Source organism: Dromiciops gliroides, chromosome 4, assembly GCF_019393635.1.
Source record: "Dromiciops gliroides isolate mDroGli1 chromosome 4, mDroGli1.pri, whole genome shotgun sequence".
In the NCBI taxonomy this organism is placed as follows: Eukaryota; Metazoa; Chordata; class Mammalia; order Microbiotheria; family Microbiotheriidae; genus Dromiciops; species Dromiciops gliroides.
Genome location: NC_057864.1, coordinates 261,162,547 through 261,180,293, shown reverse-complemented (window position 1 = coordinate 261,180,293; position 17,747 = coordinate 261,162,547). Strand labels below are relative to the sequence as shown.

Genomic DNA, 17,747 nt, shown 5'->3' with positions numbered 1-17,747 from the left:
GGTAGAAGTTGCAAAGAAGTAGATTTCAGTGCCACATAAGGAAAAATATCTAACCATTAGAGCGGTCTTAAAAAAGAATAGGCTGCCAATAAACTAAGAAGTTTCCCACCGTGGAAGGTCTTCTAGTGAAAGCCTGTTTCAAATATGGTAAAGAGGATCCCACCTTCTACTAGCAGCCCTTCCCAGTCCTCCCCAATCTTAGTGTTTTCCTCTGAGATTACATCCAATTTACTTTGTATATATCTTGTTTGCACTATAAGCTTCTTGAGAGCAGGAACTGTTTTTGCCTGTCTTTGTGCACACAGTGCCTGGCACATTGTAAGTGCTTAATAAGGTTTGTTGTCTCAACTTCCAACACTGAGATATGACAAAGGGAGGTACGTGGTAGAAAAATGAGATAATGCCTTGCTCAAACTATTTTGTCTCAGAACTCAATACTTAAAACAGTCAACCTTCCTTCTCTCCAGAATAGGGAGTAGAGAAAATTTCTCTGAGGAGTTAAGTAAATAATCAAAGACCAAGGGAGCTGAGCATGCAAGGGAATGAAAAAAATAACACACAGCGTCAACTGAAACACTCAAGCTTCTTTCCCCAGCAGTGTGAGCCAGTGGACTAAGGCAGTCCTAACTATAAAAACAATACCAAATACTTACCCTCCCAGGTGGCCTCCCACTCCCCTAAACTCTAGACCCATTTGAAAGTAGGGAAGATGGCCAAGCAGAAGCAATGTGGCAGCCTAAGCCTGGGACCATTGGCCTGAAGGAACAGAAAGAAGACAAGGAAAAGAAGTATTTGAAGGGTTTCATCTCTTCCATGCAGTTGGTACCTGGGGAACAGAAAGAGTGAAAGAGACACAGAAGAGAACAAGGACTTTCTATCTCCTTCGGCAAGAAGCCAAATGGTTTGGATCCCCAAGGTACACATAAGAATTCTCAGTTTCTCATTTTCCTAGGCCAGGATTATGTCTGTAAATATGTACCAAAAAAAAGGTATTTTCTAAGTTAGAAGGTAAAAAAAGAATAAAATTCCCAGACTGGTCCATTCAAGAATGTATGAGACCAGATTAATTGCTTAATAAATGTTAATTTGTGGTCAAAAGACCACTTCCATATATAGAAAAAAATTTAAATCATAATGTTCAGTATATACCTTTCTCCCAAGAAAATCAATCAAGTTTTAGTTCTTCAAATATAAAGTGGCATAAATCAAGCAAAAAGTGGCCATAAGTGTTCGCTGAATAAATGAAACAAAATGGCTTCCACAGTGATTATGATAGTATAGTCTACCCAGAATGCATTTGATCTGCTCTGAAGATATTCAAATCAAAACAAGGCCACTATGACTGAAAGGAAGATTTCTAAATTCAAGGTTGGGGAAAGGTAGCTGGGGTGGGGTAAGGAAAGGGGGTGGAGCTATGCCATTCTTTTATATAAAACAATAAAGGGTATATTAAAATAAAATCTGGAATTAAAGGAGTAAAAAGAAATTAAAGATGGAGATAGAGAAGGAGGGGTGAAACTTTTAAATTTTTTAACATCCCCTATATTACCAACAGAGGCAATATTCTCCATTTACCTCTTACCTAGAAGATCAAATATAATATACTCTTTTAAGAATTTAAAGCTATCATAACTCAACCCCTCCTATCTTCCCAGTTTTTCTTACTCTTTATTCCCTTCCACTACACTGACCTACTTGCAGTGCTGCAAACAGACCACTGCACAGTCTATCTCTGTGCCATTATAGTGGCCACATGTGAATGACCTCCCCTCCCTCTCCCTCCCCCACTCCAATCATTTCTGTCTCCGTGCTTCCTTGAAGCTTCATGAGAAGTCCTACCTTCTGCAGTACTGTGGTCTATACCTCCTTTACATCCCTAACAATTAGCACAGTGTCTGGTGGCACATAGTAGTTACTTAACAAATGCTTATTGAAATGACTGACTAGTGAAAAAGAAAAAAGAAAAAGGGGCAGCTAGGTGGTGCAGTGGATAAAGCACCGACCCTGGATTTGGGAGGACCTGAATTCAAATCCGGCCTTAGACACTTGACACTCACTAGCTGTGTGACCCTGGGCAAGTCACTTAACCCTCCTTGTCCTTGAAGAAGAAGAAGAAGAAGAAGAAGAAGAAGAAGAAGAAGAAGAAGAAGAAGAAGAGAAAGAAAGAAAGAAAGAAAGAAAGAAAGAAAGAAAGAAAGAAAGAAAGAAAGAAAGAAAGAAAGAAAGAAAGAAAGAAAGAAAGAGAAATGACTGGTTAGTGGATGAAGTCAGGAACGCCTGGGTTCAAAACTTGCCCCTGACATGAAATAATTCTGCAATCCTAAAAAGCCATCTTACCTCTATCTGCCTCAGGCCAGTAAGGGCATAGTACCTTAACTTGTGTCATAGATGACTTTATTTTATTTTTTTTTTCAGGGCAATGGGGGTTAAGTGACTTGCCCAGGGTCACACAGCTAGTAAGTGTCTGAGGCCAGATTTGAACTCAAGTACACCTGAATCCAGGGCCAGTGCTTTATCCACTGCGCCACCTAGCTGCCCCTGTGTCATAGATTATTAATGTTAACAAAATCCTCTGTGGAACATCCTCAGAAGTCTTCTACCAATGCTGCTACCCTTCTCTGATCATCTTTCTCCTAGGTTGGGAGGATCACAATGATAAACTACGGATTTTGCTACCAAGCTTCTCCTTCCTTATGGGAACCCTTTAAATTAGTCAGAGAGGTGGAACCAGGTGCTTAAACAGATAGCAGACTGTTAATAGAAACTGATGCTTGACCAAGTAAGATGTCTTTTGGAACATTCCCACTGCCATTGCTGAAGGTGGTCCATGCTATTGATTATCTCAAGTTAACTCAACAACAGAAGGTCAAAAAGTCTTGCCTGAAAACAAGACTTACAAATTTGGGATCTTCAGCATGATGTCATGTCTTAAAATGATAAGCTGGCAAAGAAAGGAGATGACATTCTGTAAAGATGTGCACCGTTTTCATGTTTACGCTACTTAAGATGAAGGTCCTAATAAGTCATCGGCTGTGTTCCTTTAAAGGGAAGTTTTATAACTGAGATGAATCACAACTGCAAAAGATCAAAGTCAAAAAACATCAATGATGCCATGGGGTACTTTTTAATCTTGTAATGAGTGATGATCATGTGCTCTTATGAAGTTAGTCCAACTGCCAACGCCAGATGTGTATATTAAGAAAAGGAGTTGTTTGTGAAGTGACAACACCGGTTCAGCTGCCAGAGACAGAAAACATGGAAGGATGAAGCCCTTCAGATTTCTGAGTAAAAAAGATCTTAACAGATGTGACAATAGGCTAGACCTCTGAGAGGGGGCACTGTTGACTAATGTACCCCCAACTGCAGGGGATTTTGTCCTTCTTCTTGTTTTGTTCTGTTATTACAGAATCATAATTAGCATCTGTTCCACCTTGCTTTTCCCAGGCCACGTGGATGCAGGCTTACGGCATCATTTATATCACTGATTAGTGTCATTTACTAATGTGCAGAAATTGGAGCTGACGTCTCACTAGGAGAAACAAGCACTTGTGTAAAACCCGTAGTGTAGGTAGTCTGCTTTATATGGTTATTCACCACTTAAAAGTGACATCCATCAAGAGAATTTGAGGGCTTACTATAAAGAAACTTTCAAAACAACAAGAAATTTCACCTGTCATATGAAAAACTGCTGATGAAAAAGAAAATCCATACCAACTAAAACCCAACTCTCCAATTCTCTTAAACAAAAGCTGGAAGGAAGAGCTGGTCAGATAAGAACAAGCCTTCAACAGATAGTCAAGGCATTTTAGGTAAGAGTGACATTCCATTAACACTAAGTTAGGAGACCAAAATCCTCAGCTGATTCAACCTATCACAATGTAGTAAAAATTTCCACTTAAAAAATAAAAATCTTGCACTTAAAAAAAATCTGAAACTTTCTCATTAATGGACTTATTCTCTGGTCCTCTCTCAGGGAATTTCTTGTTAAAGGTTTTTCTACTTTCTACCAAAAAAAAGGACTACAAAATTAAACAATCTGAATTTTAGAGGGTTCCAATGTACTTAATTTAATGCTACATGAACTCTCCCTAAAACAAAAGAATGCTAAATTCATTGTAGCACAATGTAAATGACTCTCCTTCTTAAGGAAGAAGTCTGAAGTCCTTGAAACTAAAGAAAGAGAACAAGGAGAAAGGAGAATACCAAGCATGTTTGGTGTTCAGCAAAGCTAAAGCTGGTGGGAGAGGGAGGATAGAAAGGGATGAAGGCAGTGTTGAGTAATGTAGTTGGAAAAACTGGTCCTATTTAAGGTGCCTTCTGATGTTGGAGTCACCTAGAAGTTTGTTCTTAATTTGCTGAGTCTTTGAGATCAGCTAATGGTTAGGGTTAGAAAGGACCCAGAAATGGGATGAGGTACCAGAGTTCTTTGATTGATTAACTTCCTACTCCACCATTCCTGAATGACATTTCATGGAAATCCACAGTGTCTGTGGGTAACTAGCTGTACTGATCATGACATCATGGGGCACTTTTCAGGAAGGAATGAGGAAATGGAAATTGAAAACTCGGCAAAACTGTGTGTGCCCTTTGACTCAGCAATACCACCATTAGGTCTGTTTCTCAAGGTGATTGAGGAAAAAGGAAAGGAACATATATGTTCTAAAATAGTTGTGGCAGCTCTCTTTGTGCTGGCAAAGATCTAAAACTGAGGGGATGCCCATCAATTGGAGAATGGCTGAATAAGTTGTCATTTATGATTGTGATGGAATATTACTGTGCTATAAGAAATGATGAAAGTTTGATTTTAGGAGAACATGGAAAGACTTGCATAAAATAACGAAGAGTGAAATGAGCAGAACCAAGAGAAGGTTGTATACAGTAACTGCAATATTATTCAAAGAATAAACGTAAATGACTAAGCTATTCTGAGATATATGAATATTCCTATCAACTACAAAGGTTCAATGGAGGACCTGAGAAAGAACTGACATATGGAACTATGTATTTTATAGGTTCATATACATATATACATATACATACACACATATGTGTGTGTGTCAAATGCTGACTTTTTCTAGTGCAGAATTGGGAGGGAGGGAGAAAAACAGCTTGAAATTCAAATGTAACCAAAAAAAAATTTTTTAAGCAATCACATAAAGATGACCTCCAGTGCTATTCCTCCTAATGCGTTTCCTTACCAGGTCACAGTACCTTCTGATCTTTTGTCATGTCTTCAGGAAAACTGATTCCAGTTGAAGGCATACCTATCTTTTCTTGTATTTATCCTCCCAGTACTCCTAATTACCAACACTTATTTACTCATACCTTTTATTGTTTTCCCCCAAACCAAGAACCAAGCCTGAGATCAGTAAGAAACACCTTTGTAAAAGATATATATTATTTAAAGACAAATATTAAAAGAGCAAGTACCCTACTTTATGCATATTACAATTGAATTTCCCTGCCTCTCCAGTTCTTCAGGGGTTGGATAAAATGGGCAAATATGGTACTCTCCAACAGAGGTGGTCATCCCTGACTGCAAAGTCAGGGAAAGCCCCAAGTCCATTCAGATAAGAATCCTGAAGCTATCCTTCATTCATCTACATGGGCTAACCTCCCCTTACAAGTCTAACAACCCCAGGCTCCTACAGATGTGTGGGTCATCCACCTCTGAATAGGAGGATCCCAAGCCGAAAAGGCAGAGCTAGCATTGACCCAACTTTGTGAACTTGGAAGAATGCCGTGCACATGAAAGGAGGAGAAAACAAAAACCTCAAAGACTCAGTTTTGAAGCAGGAAACCTCCCCAGCCCAGGCAAGCAGACAGCCTTCATGAAGAGAGACAGCAGCCATAGGAGGAGAGGTATGTGGTTGTTCTCACTCCTCAAGGAGATGCTCTGTGCTCCTAGCAGAGACAAGACCTTGCTAGCCTTTATCTTTCCACTTAAGAGGAAGGAAAAGTGATCAATTTTTGCCACCTAGACAAGTGTGCATCTCTGTGTCAAATAATTGTTCCAACTGTACCCCTGCCACAAATTAAACTTGTTAAGAGCAATGGTTCTCTCTTGCATGTATTTGCTCATCAAAGGCAGAGTGGTGAAAGTGATGCCTCCATTGACATGTTTTTTAATGTGGTTTGTACACTGAATAATCTTTAATCTCTAAATATATTTAAATACAGGCAAGCCAGCTTTGTTCTAATGAGTCAGTCTGAGGATTTTGGAAAAATCTGCTTTAATTTAGATTAAGACAAATAATGTACATTGCCCCATGTAGAGTATGGACATGATATAAAAGTGACTGCTGGTTAAAGCTACAGGATACCCAGACAGACAAATAAACCAAGACAGATTAAACCAAGTCAGACTCTATCTGTTAGCAAAAGCTATCTATAACAATTACTGGAACATGACCAAACAACTGTGTTGTAACAATCAAGCAAGTTATCATTTGCAAATAAATTTTTTATAATTAAGGAGTGTGCTCTTTATAAAGGGAATGAGTGGGCGAATAGAAGAGTTAAAACACATTCTTAGGCCATGGGAAACATATACAAGTGCTTTCGACTGAGCCCAAGATTTTTTAACGGTTTGTTGTTTTCCACCTTGGGTCTTAGGGGTCTAGTCTGTTCAGTATTATGAAATAGACATATTGAAGTTCTTATAAAACTTACTTCCAGCTTCAGGATGATTATGAATTCACTTCCCAGTGTTTCAGAAACATTAGTTGTCTTGTGGCAAAGGATGGGCCTATAATTTTATTTCCCACTAACTGGGAATGTTTTCTAATTGTTCTTCTACTGAAGTTAGATTGAAATAAAATATTTGGTAAAGAAATTATACAACAAGAACTATGTTACTGAGGATAGATTCAATATCCTCACTCAGGAGTTTCTATTTACCATAAATTTCCATATACACTATTACTATATTCAACAAAAAGGCAAGTACTTACTTCTTGGTTCCCGAGGCCCATCTACTGTAACCTTAATAGCTCTGTGGTAGGTAGCAACTTGGGGGGGATTTGTGAAGACAGTTATTGTCAGAGTGAAACTCTTTCCTGCGGATGGAAAGACAAAATAATCAATAAAAAACACAAGAAAGAAACAATTGTTAATGTTAATGCAGTTAGGAAGGTTTTCAAAGTACAATTTTCCCCCATCTCTGAAGAGACAGCATTGTACAGTAGAAATAGCAGAATTTAGAATAAAAGGAACTTGGTCCCCAGGTCAGAATCCTTGCTCTTCCACATTAGGCATTTTGCTTAACCTCTCTTCTCTGTTTCTTCATCTGTAAAATGAGCAGTTTATACTAGGTAGAATACCTCTAAGCACTCAAAAAAAAGCCTGTTATGATTTCTGATTTTATAAAAAAGTGGTCCCATAGTCCAAACCCAAGACAAAGCATTTCTAATTCTCAGTTCTAAAACCTCCCTTTGCCGGCAGTTTTAAACAGTCGTTAGACTTGTCTGTCGACATAACACCAGCTTCAGCATTAGACATGACTGCCTTGATCCACCATGCAACATTAAGAGTAAGGCAGTTCCAGGTTTTAAAAGTGCTGAGCAGTAGCAATAATGGTAATAAAAACAAAAGCCACAGTCCACTCTTGGAGTTTTCTCTTCCTTTCAGTTTTCTGTAACATCAGGAACACATCCAAACCCAGACAATTTTAGAAGCCTTTATTTAGGTTTGGGTCACAACCCTATGAGAGAACAATAGTAAATCATTGTTGATTATGTTATTTACTTCACATGGCTCTAACATTTCATTTGCTTAACTGCACTACAATAAGAAGATGAAAGAGTCAAGTTCTTATGGGAATCATTTTAACAGGGAGCTAGTGTCTCCTGTCCTGGCCTTAATGTGCCTGTGGTATGATGATGATTTCATCATTACTGGAACAAAGTTTTCCTCCACCCCCAACTCCCTCCCCCTTACATATGTCCCCTCTATTAAGTCTTGAAACAATTCTCTGACAGTGGCTTATTGTGTGCCAGATATATGTGGCATCCCCCAAATGTACATTTGAATTTTAACTTTTGGGAGGGGGCCCCTACACTTTGTTGAAATATCACAACTGACGATTCAGATTCCTGGGCAGAAGGTGATGAAAAGGAGGAAAGAAAAGACAGGGGAAATTGCGATATGAGCTTTGAATGTATGTTCTCCCCATAAGAAGACACTAGCCTCTGTTATGCAGACTCACTGACAGTTGTAATCTGTTAGATATGCAACGGTTAGTAATGTCAGATAGTCAAAACTGCAAACTGTTACAAGACAGGAAAGGGTAGGCGTAGAAGAGTGACTCAATAAAACATTCAGCAATCTGAGGCTTCACTGCCCACTGAGATGGTTTCTGGACCAGAACCTTTTAAAAAGCTGCTTTTTTTTTTTTTTGGACCAGTGACTCTTTCCCTTCATTGAGCTCTGAGAGCATTAAATCAAAACACAAATCTTAAACAATATGTAGCAATGCAAAACTTAATGCAATCTTTTCAAAGCCTAATATGGAACAGGTTATATATAAGGCTTAATGCAGACCAGGTCTTTGGCTGTCAAGTCTAGTGACTGGGTTTTCTTTTCAAACCAGGCCATGGAGGTTCCTAAAATCTGTTTAAGACACACATCATTTGTTACCAAGCATGTGGCTTTAGGTCTCCTAGGCTATATTTTTCCAATGGCCAAGAAAATGAAGGAGAATATTCCTCAGGAATATAAAATAATCTTTAAGAAGTAGAGAATCTTTCCTAAATAGAGCAATGTGCCCCAGTTCAGTGTGTTTGAAATGAATAAGTGTGAAAATCTAGAGCAATGTGATAAAGACACCTACTTTTAAAGTGTGTCCTTTAATGCATCACATTTCAAGGGATTATCAATTATGAAATATGTGCTTTAAATAATTCAAACTATCTTTCTGCAAACTAAAGGCCAGTTGATAATGGCTGAAGAGAATACTAGGATAGGAAGAGATCAGAGATAAGCTAAAATATATACACATAAAGTTCTTTTACATCCAGAGTTTAAAAATTGGAAATTTGGGAAGTTGAATGAAAGGATTGAGATTATACCTCCAGCACAGAAAAATCAATATGGATATGGACTTCTGAGATAAAAACTGATTTTATTTGGTGAAATAGACTTAGAGCTGAAAAGGCCTCGAGTCCAATTCTACCATTTTACAGATGAGGAAAGAGAGAGGTTAAGGGATTTGCCTGATGTCACACAAGGTAGCATAGCTAGGTTCTAAACTCAGCCTTTTAACTTCAAATCTAGATGGCTTTTGGAGAAAGCACCATTTCTACAGCACTGATCTCAGACACACTACTGGGCATATACCCTATGGAGATAAAAACCAGAAAGAAAGGCTCTATATATTGCAAAATATTCATGGCAAAAAATTGGAAACAATGTAGATTCTATTGATTGGGGAATAGCTGAGAAAAGTATTATATATACACACAATGGAGTATTATTGTCCTGGAAGAAATGATAAATATGAGGAATTCAGCTCAACATGGGGATGACTTATATGAAGTGATGCAAATCAAGGTGAACCAAGTGAACAATATAGATTATGTCTACAATAATGTCAATGGAAACAATACTAAAAAGGAGTGGAGTCTGAGTAATCAGAATAACTAAACTTGATCCTGGAAGACAGATGATGAAATCAACTTCCATACTTTAAATAAAAGTAGTAGTAGTAGTAAGAACAGTAACAATAAAAATAGCAACATGTATATGATGTTTTAAGGTTTGCAAAGCACTTTACAAATATCATCTCATTTGATCCTTACAACAAACTTGATAGGTCAGTGCTATTGTTATCCTCATTTTATAAATGAAGAAACAGAGGCAGGCAGGGGTCAAGTGACTTGCCAATGGTAACATAAGTGTCTGAAGGTGGATTTGAACACAAGTCTTTCTGATTCCAGGTCCAGCACCCTGTGCCACCTAGAAAAGGGTGGGGAGGATTTACAGGGGCAGACTGTTGGATATACTAAACAAACATAGTCACTCAGTTGTAACAATTATTATTTTTCTTTTTTGCAAGGGAGGGGAGGAGGGTGGGGAATTTATTTTTTTTGTAATATGGGGTGGGCGTGGGTAGGGAATTTATCCAGACACAACTGTTATAGAAAAACAAAAAGCATAGATAAAACATTTTTTTTAGGGCAATGAGGGTTAAGTGACTTGCCCAGGGTCACACAGCTAATGTCAAGTGTCTGAGGCTGGATTTGAACTCAGGTCTTCCTGAATCCAAAGCCAGTGCTTTATCCACTGCACCACCTAGCTGCCTTCTAAATAAAACATTTTTAAAAGGCTAGGGATGTGCCCCAAGTAACCTTAGATTCTATTATTAACTGATTATAGGCATCAACTACAAACTTACCTAAATTTGTTTTGATTTTGAAATCCATTTATATTCTGAAACCTTATGATTCCATTTTAAAGTTAAAAAGTATTATTTCTCCCCCTAATTCAAAGGCAACATTCTATGCAAAAGAGAATCTGCATTATTGCAAGACATTTACTCTGAAGTTTAAAAACCAATGCAAATTTTCAAAGTGGAACCAGTTTCCTATAATGCCCCAATTTATCCTTCTCAAATAAAAAAGTGGGTGGTGGTTTGGGGGAAGAAATAAGCATTTAAATTATAACTGTTCCAAAATCAAATCCCAAAGAACAAGATGTGCTTAACATTAATTTTTTTAAAAAGAGATTCCTCCCACTTCTTGCTGTTCTTTTGAAAATAGATGTAAGCAATACCAAAGACAAATTCTGGGAGTGCCAACTAACATAGAAAGTAACTCTACTTCAAAATAATGGGCATTTAATGAGTTATATCTTTATGTTGATATTTATGCTTTCCTCAAATAAAGTCATGCTTTATTTCCTGGATAGCTTTCATAAGCCAAAAGAAATCTCTTTTCCACTCATCCTTTTATAAATTAGTGTTTGATATCCCCTTAAAAATATATATGTTCTATACTCCTGGAAGCTAACAACTAATTTTAGTGCTGATTCCCTAATTTCATCAGTCAGGGGCTTATCTGGGGGTTACTTCCAAACTATGTCCTCAAGTCCTATATTTTCAGTTGTAACCACAGGAGACTAACATTGACAGACAATCATTATGGTAGCCTGAGGGACTGTCAGCCATAACAAGGAGGGAATGCTGTTTTAGGACAGGAAATACCCTTCTATTTCGGCTATGTTCTCTCTTAGACTAATGCAGAGTTTTATATACATACAGTAGGTTCTTTAAAAATGTTTATTGACTTGAATTTAAGTTGTGCTTGACATGAAAAAGAGCATGAGTTTTGTTGGGGCTTTTTGAAAGCCAAGTAATCACTGGTCTGTTTAAAATGTAGAGGCAGAAAAAAGGAACATGCGGAGTCATGACTGGAGAGAGCTAATATTGAATGCATCTTGGCATAGAGATGATGGATGCACTAGAAGAGCACAGAATGAGGCAAACATTTTCTGATATAAAGTGATGATTGGTTTTGCTTAATTAAATGTAATTGTTATAAAGCATTGCATAGTAACTTATGAGTTAATGACAGAATGAAAGAGGAAGGAAGGAAGGAAGGAAGGAAGGAAGGAAGGAAGGAAGGAAGGAAGGAAGGAAGGAAGGAAGGAAGGAAGGAAGGGAGGGAGGGAAGGAGGAAAGAAGGAGGAAAAAAGGGAGGAAGGAAGGAAGGATCAATAAAAATTTTTAAATACACATAAGGAAAAAAAGAAATTCAGGAGACAAAGCAATTTTGTTACTACCCTCTTCAATTTAAGTACACCTAAAAATAACTGCACTAACAAGTTCAAAGTTTTATATAGAATCCTTTTTTGTTGTTCTTGTAGTATTGAAATATTTATGTTTGTTGAGTTCATGATAAAAAAAGAAAAATATTAAAAGAAAAGGAAAACATGATCCGAAATTATGTGCAGTTCTCAATCATAGGTATGTAAGATGGGCTTCACTGAAGCTATTATCTAAGCAATATCTGATTGCAAAAGAAATCCAAAAGTGTTAGGCATCAGTGGAGTTTTGCATGGACAAATTATAATAGTTACATGGCCCTCTGTAATGTATTGTCATGAAGTAGATTTGGTTATCTTTCCCAAACTGAAGGAAAAGTACCATATAGCACTGGAAAATTCTCACTATTTGTTCAACAGCAGAGGGAAATGTATGTGTGTGTGTGTGTGTGTGTGTGTGTGTGTGTGTGTGTGTATCTATATTACAGAGAGTTCTTGGTGGGGTTGGGGGTGAAACTGGAGAGGTATAATGGTAGTTGGGTATTGATTTGGTCTTCACAGCTAGAGAAAAATTTAGATGCTAGGATAATAAATCTAGAGATAGAAAAGACCTCAAAGACCATCTAGAACAGCTCCCTTATTTTAGAGCTAAAGATACATGATTATCAAAGAGGAAACTGGAAAAAAATGTGCGATAAACCGGGTCAGGTACAAATACATGCAGGTTAGAGAGTTTCCTGTCACTGAAAAACAACTTACTCATCTTAAAAACAATGTTTGATTCATCTTTTCAATATTCTCTTGATGTTATTTTTTTCTCCTGACTTCTGTTTGCTGTTAACTGTTTCCTTTAATACATTGTATAGTACTGATATAATAATCTATTATTTCTCTCTCTCTCTCTCTCTCTCTCTCTCTCTCTCTCTCTCTCTCTCTCTCTCTCTCTCTCTCTCGTAGAAGTCTCTAAGACAAGTCTGGACCAATTTCTCCATCCTGCCTCTGGCAGCAGACTGTAGCATTTCAGATCCTCCACCAAGTCCCGGCTGCTTCAAAGGAAAAACCCTACTTTCTTCAGTTAAGATCATAAGAAATATAGGGGGAGGGGGTCAGCTCTGTTTGGACATAATTACACTTCATCAAAAGAAGCTTTCTTCATCTTCCATGCGTGAAAAGTCTGCAAGCAGTTAAGTCTGTCTTTTTTTTTAAATATAAAAATTGCTATTTGGGAAACCAGCCAAAACTCAGAAAGCCAATATAGTAAAACAGTGCACACCCTTTGTTTCTCTTTGAAGTTTCTTAAATAAATATGTTGAGGGTTTACAAAGTACACTATCACTTTGCCATAGTTTCTACTCAAATTGATCAGAGAAAACTTATGCAGAGTCTATATAATACAAAAGTAGTATAAATGAAAACACTAGCCTGAATATGAAAAGTAAAATAAAAATTGTGCTGATTCCTTAAATACTAAACTCCATTTCCTCTCTTTTAATAGAAAATACTATTTCATAGGACTCAAATGAGATTGAGAACACACAGGGAGTCCAGCTTATTCTTTCATGTGCTTATTAGGAGAAAAGAAATACTGTACTGTATTTTTAATGTGGGGCTGTGCTAGTGACTGAGTCAAAGAGATTTCAAACCTAATCATTCAGTAGTAGGATAATAGAACAGCTTTTTTAAAAAATGAAGTTAACTTAAACATGATACAGAGATAACACCTTTTGCTCTCATTCTAGTGGAGAGACCCAGCTTCATTTTATTTCAAATGACCTTTCTGTGACAGTATCTCATTATCATGCATAATTGTTCTTTAAAAAAGTTTAAAAGTACAACTTCTTGGCCATGTTCCTAGAAAGTAAACTAAAACTACTCATCGGAAACAGCCCTTCTTGAATCTCCCTTATCAAGCTTTTACAATGGTAATAATTTGACATCTGATCCAAACTTAAGAGCAGTCAGTTTGGACTTTGTTTAAAAACTGGAGCCTCTCATTTCCTATGACCCACTATTCTGTTCCAGCTATTCCAGAAGGGAATTTGCATTTTTTTTACTGAATTTGTAGCACACAGTGGGGTTGCTTTTTCTTTCCTTATAAGAGGGCTTAAAATTGAAATATTTCTTTAAATAAACAAATTAATTAATTAAGACTAATAGAGGGATGATATATAGGACTGTCTCAGGAGAATCCTGTGAAAACTGAAGAGTTGGTTTCCTCAGAGACATCCTTTCCATCATTAACTCCAATTATGAAGCAGCTGCAAAAACGCTAAAAGGAAATTATTTTCTATTTACCATCTTTTAAAAGGCTTCCTACAATTTCAGTATAGATTTCAGATGAGAGGAAATCCTTAAATACCAAAGGGACATTCGGAGTCATGATCATTTATCAGGCTCACCAATTCTGCTGTCATGCTGAAGTAAAGCAAGTTGATGCATTAAAGGTTTACATTCAATCCATTTTAAAACAAAAATTCTACTGCAAAAGTAAATGCCAGTCATTGATGAAAGGGGTAAGGCAAGTGCACAGAGCCTTAAATGAAATGGGGCGATTGGGGTTTTGCACTCAGGGTGTCAGATTTTGAAAATCCTAAAAGTACTTAGAGTCCTAGAGCAACAGTAGGGTTTAGCACTTAGCAAGAAGAATCAGTTAAAAGCAGGAAGCTACCAGATGGCCTGCTTCCCACTGCCACCCCACATCCAAGATGCCCTTCACATCTCCGACCTGCCTGCTTCTCTCTCCTTCCCAGTGGTTTCCCAAGCTGTGGCTTTTCTGTGGCCTCAGGTCTCTATGCCACCCCTCCCCCCGTGGTTTTCAGAATCTTGGCTTTAAAAGTAGATTTAAGGGTTCATTTTGTGCTCCTTATCTGGAGGTATAGTTTGTGTTGCCACAGGTACAAAAATTGCTAGTTATGTCTCTGCCTGTATGTTCTTACTTTGAGAGTAAACAATAGTCATGCTATTTTGCTGTCTTCATAGAACAAGGATTCTTAAAATGAGAAATGCAAACTTATTTTAAAAGAATGTTTTGATAAATGTATTTCCATATAAATGGCTTCCTTATGCACTTTATCTAATTGATTTAAAAACATAATTCTGAGAAGTCCATAAGCTTCACCAGATTACCAAAGGGGTTCATGATAGAAAGACCCCTGTTACAGTCATACCCCAATTCCAGCTCTCAATCTATGATGCTATGATACAATAAATGAAGAACATAATGACAAATTGCTACAACTTAAGAGCAATAGGGATTCCATTAAGAAACTAACAATATGTTTTTCTCTTCCCCCTTTGCCACTTAATAAACTCCGTTATCTGACTCCCTATAACCCAGAACTTGAACCTATGAAACCCTCCTTCCCCTGTACCTCACCCTCATGTACACAACAAATTCCTCTGAAAATATTTTCAAATTTTTAAACTTAATGAAACAAATCAAAAAGATGAAAGGAATCAAAAAGATAATAAATATTACTTGTACTGAGTCTTCAAATAAAACATTGAGCCACCCCTATTGGGGAAGGGAAGGCAGTTGCTTTATTTACAAAAAAAAAGTTTATATGTATCTTATTTGGGGATTCTAGTGTTTTGATTCCCCCACCCACCATCATCATCATTACCATACCTGAGTTTATATGGTACTTTAAGGTTTGCAGACTGCTCTACATACATTATCTTTTTTAAAGCCTCACCTCTTCCACTCCGGCCCACAAATCTCAGGTCGTTGAATCTTGCTACTTGGTTTTTCATGACAGCAGATGCATTTCGGAGTTCAGCAGAGTAATTTTCATCATTTCCAGCCATGACGGTGACCACAGTCCCATCTGGTACTTCTCCTAGGGCCACCACCTACAAAAATTAGGAAATGACAACAACAAAAATAGTACATCAGGCAAGGTCTAAAATATGTGAGTCATTCTTCTTAACTGTAGGTTTTATCAAGAGCCTGTCACTGCTGTGGCACAGTTGTGGCCAACTGTAATGAAGCCTGCTGCACCTAAGCAAAGATGCCACTTCAAATAAACCCATATTTCAGGGTTCACCCATTTCAAAGTCGGACTAAAAGAAAGTTTCCTTCATTTTTCTGCTGAATTCTTCGAAGAAGGCATATACGTTTTATTAAATTTCCACATTCAAATCATCCGTAGGAAACATGCCACAGTAGGAAATCTAGTGCCTACCTGAAGAGACTGCATGCCACTGGATATCTGCAATCCACAGAGGTTTGAGTTATGATCTAAGCAGGGTTACTGGCTAAAGACATGTTCATCACTTGGCTGAAAGACACTCAGCTAAGACCTTATAGCTCTTGACTATAATCCTGGATACCTATTATGTGATCTGTCCATTTCAGCTATTTACTTTGGGTTGCTTCCTGATCTTCACATATAGTCAATAAAACAAAATCTTAGCAAGTACCCGTGATAAACACTACATTGTGCCAGAGGCTGAGGAAGTCTAAGATACAGTTTCTGCCCATAAGAAACTAACTAGTCAAGTCAAGGAGATAAAATGTAGAAACTTTAAAAGATAGCTAACAATATAAGGTAATAGGTGATAAGTGTAGGCAACTAGGTGGACTATTGATTAGAGCCTTGGACCTGGAGTCAGGAAGACCTAAATTCAAATCCAGTCACAGACACTTACTAGCTGTGTGACCCTGGAAAAGTCATTTCAACTGTTAGCCTCAGTTTCCTCATCTGTAAAGTGGGAATAATAATAGCACCTATCTCTCAAGATTGTTGTGGGGACCAAATGAGATGATGATAATTGTAAAACTCATCACAGTGCCTGGCACACAGTCTGCACTATGTAAATGTTAGCTGCTACTAGTATTATTAACTATTATTATAAGTAGCAAAAGAATGGTGTGGACAGTAAATGTACCTCCAATAGCATTATCATCTGTTTGCTATCTTGGGGTGATTGTTGAGGGTTCTTTGTTCTTCAGCTTCTGTAATTAGTCTGTGGCTAGTCACCCATGTTTGTAAATTCAGGATAATTTATGACTCCTCCCTTTGCCTCATCTTCCACAACCAGACATCACCAAGTCCTGTTAATTTTCCCTCTACAGCATCTCTCACCTCTGCCCTCCTAGTCGCTCCCCTTCTATTCTCAATACCAATAACCTAATTCAGGACCATCATCATCATGCCTAACTCCTCCTCATAGTTTCTTAATTAGTGTCTATCTCCACTTTCTCCACTCTCTAATCCATTTTACATACCATTGCTAGATTAATCCTCCTAATTCACAATTGAACACATGACTCAACAACTTGAAAACATTAAATGCCTCCCAACTTAGCCCACTGAATAAGGACCATACTTGCTCCAGAATTTAAGGATCTGGCTCCAAACAACCTACCTTCCCATCCTCATCTCACATTACAATTCATGTACTCTTTGTACCAACCAAATCAGACTGCTTGCTACACTTCAAACATTCAATACTCTCTAGCCTCTCCCTACCTTCACTTACAGTATTCTCTGTCTAGAATGCCTTTTCCCTTCCCCCAATCTTAACCATCCTAAATGGCCCTGCTCAGTTTCTACTTCTTCCATGAAGTTTGTCCTGATTTACACACCGAGAAGGGATCTCTCCCTACAATGAATCCTCATAATACTTTGTTTAGGCCTCTTTTAGATAATTCTTAATTCTATATTGTATTATCCTTATTCCTGGAGACCTTATCTCTCCTATTAAATTCCTATACTTTGAAGGTAGAAATTAGGTCTTATTTATCTTTTTTCTTTCCAAGTCTATTTCCCAAGTAAACTACCTTGCACATAGTATATTAATAAATGATTACTTGATGGACACAGAAGAATGTTAATAAGGCCAAATTCATGCCTTCCATATGGGATCAGTTAGCTTTGCTCTGTTCTCTGGCTATAGATTATATTCTTAATCCTAACTTTACAGATGTAAATCCTTAGTCAAATGAGAGACATAGTGGATGGGTTAGTGCCTATCCTCTAGAC

The 17,747-nt window shown here is 37.6% G+C and overlaps 1 protein-coding gene across 3 annotated transcripts in view; it reads right to left on the bottom strand.

Moving 5' to 3' along the window:
• The window catches only part of RUNX2 (RUNX family transcription factor 2), a 173,309-nt gene that overhangs the window by 143,387 nt on the left and 12,175 nt on the right, over positions 1 to 17,747 (bottom strand). For all 3 annotated transcript variants that reach the window (XM_043999540.1, XM_043999542.1, XM_043999541.1), the window contains 2 exons: positions 15,456 to 15,612; positions 6,954 to 7,058 (listed from right to left, as the gene is read on the bottom strand). In XM_043999540.1, coding sequence (XP_043855475.1) covers positions 6,954 to 7,058; positions 15,456 to 15,612 — 262 coding nt within the window. The remainder of the gene's footprint in view (positions 1 to 6,953; positions 7,059 to 15,455; positions 15,613 to 17,747) is intronic.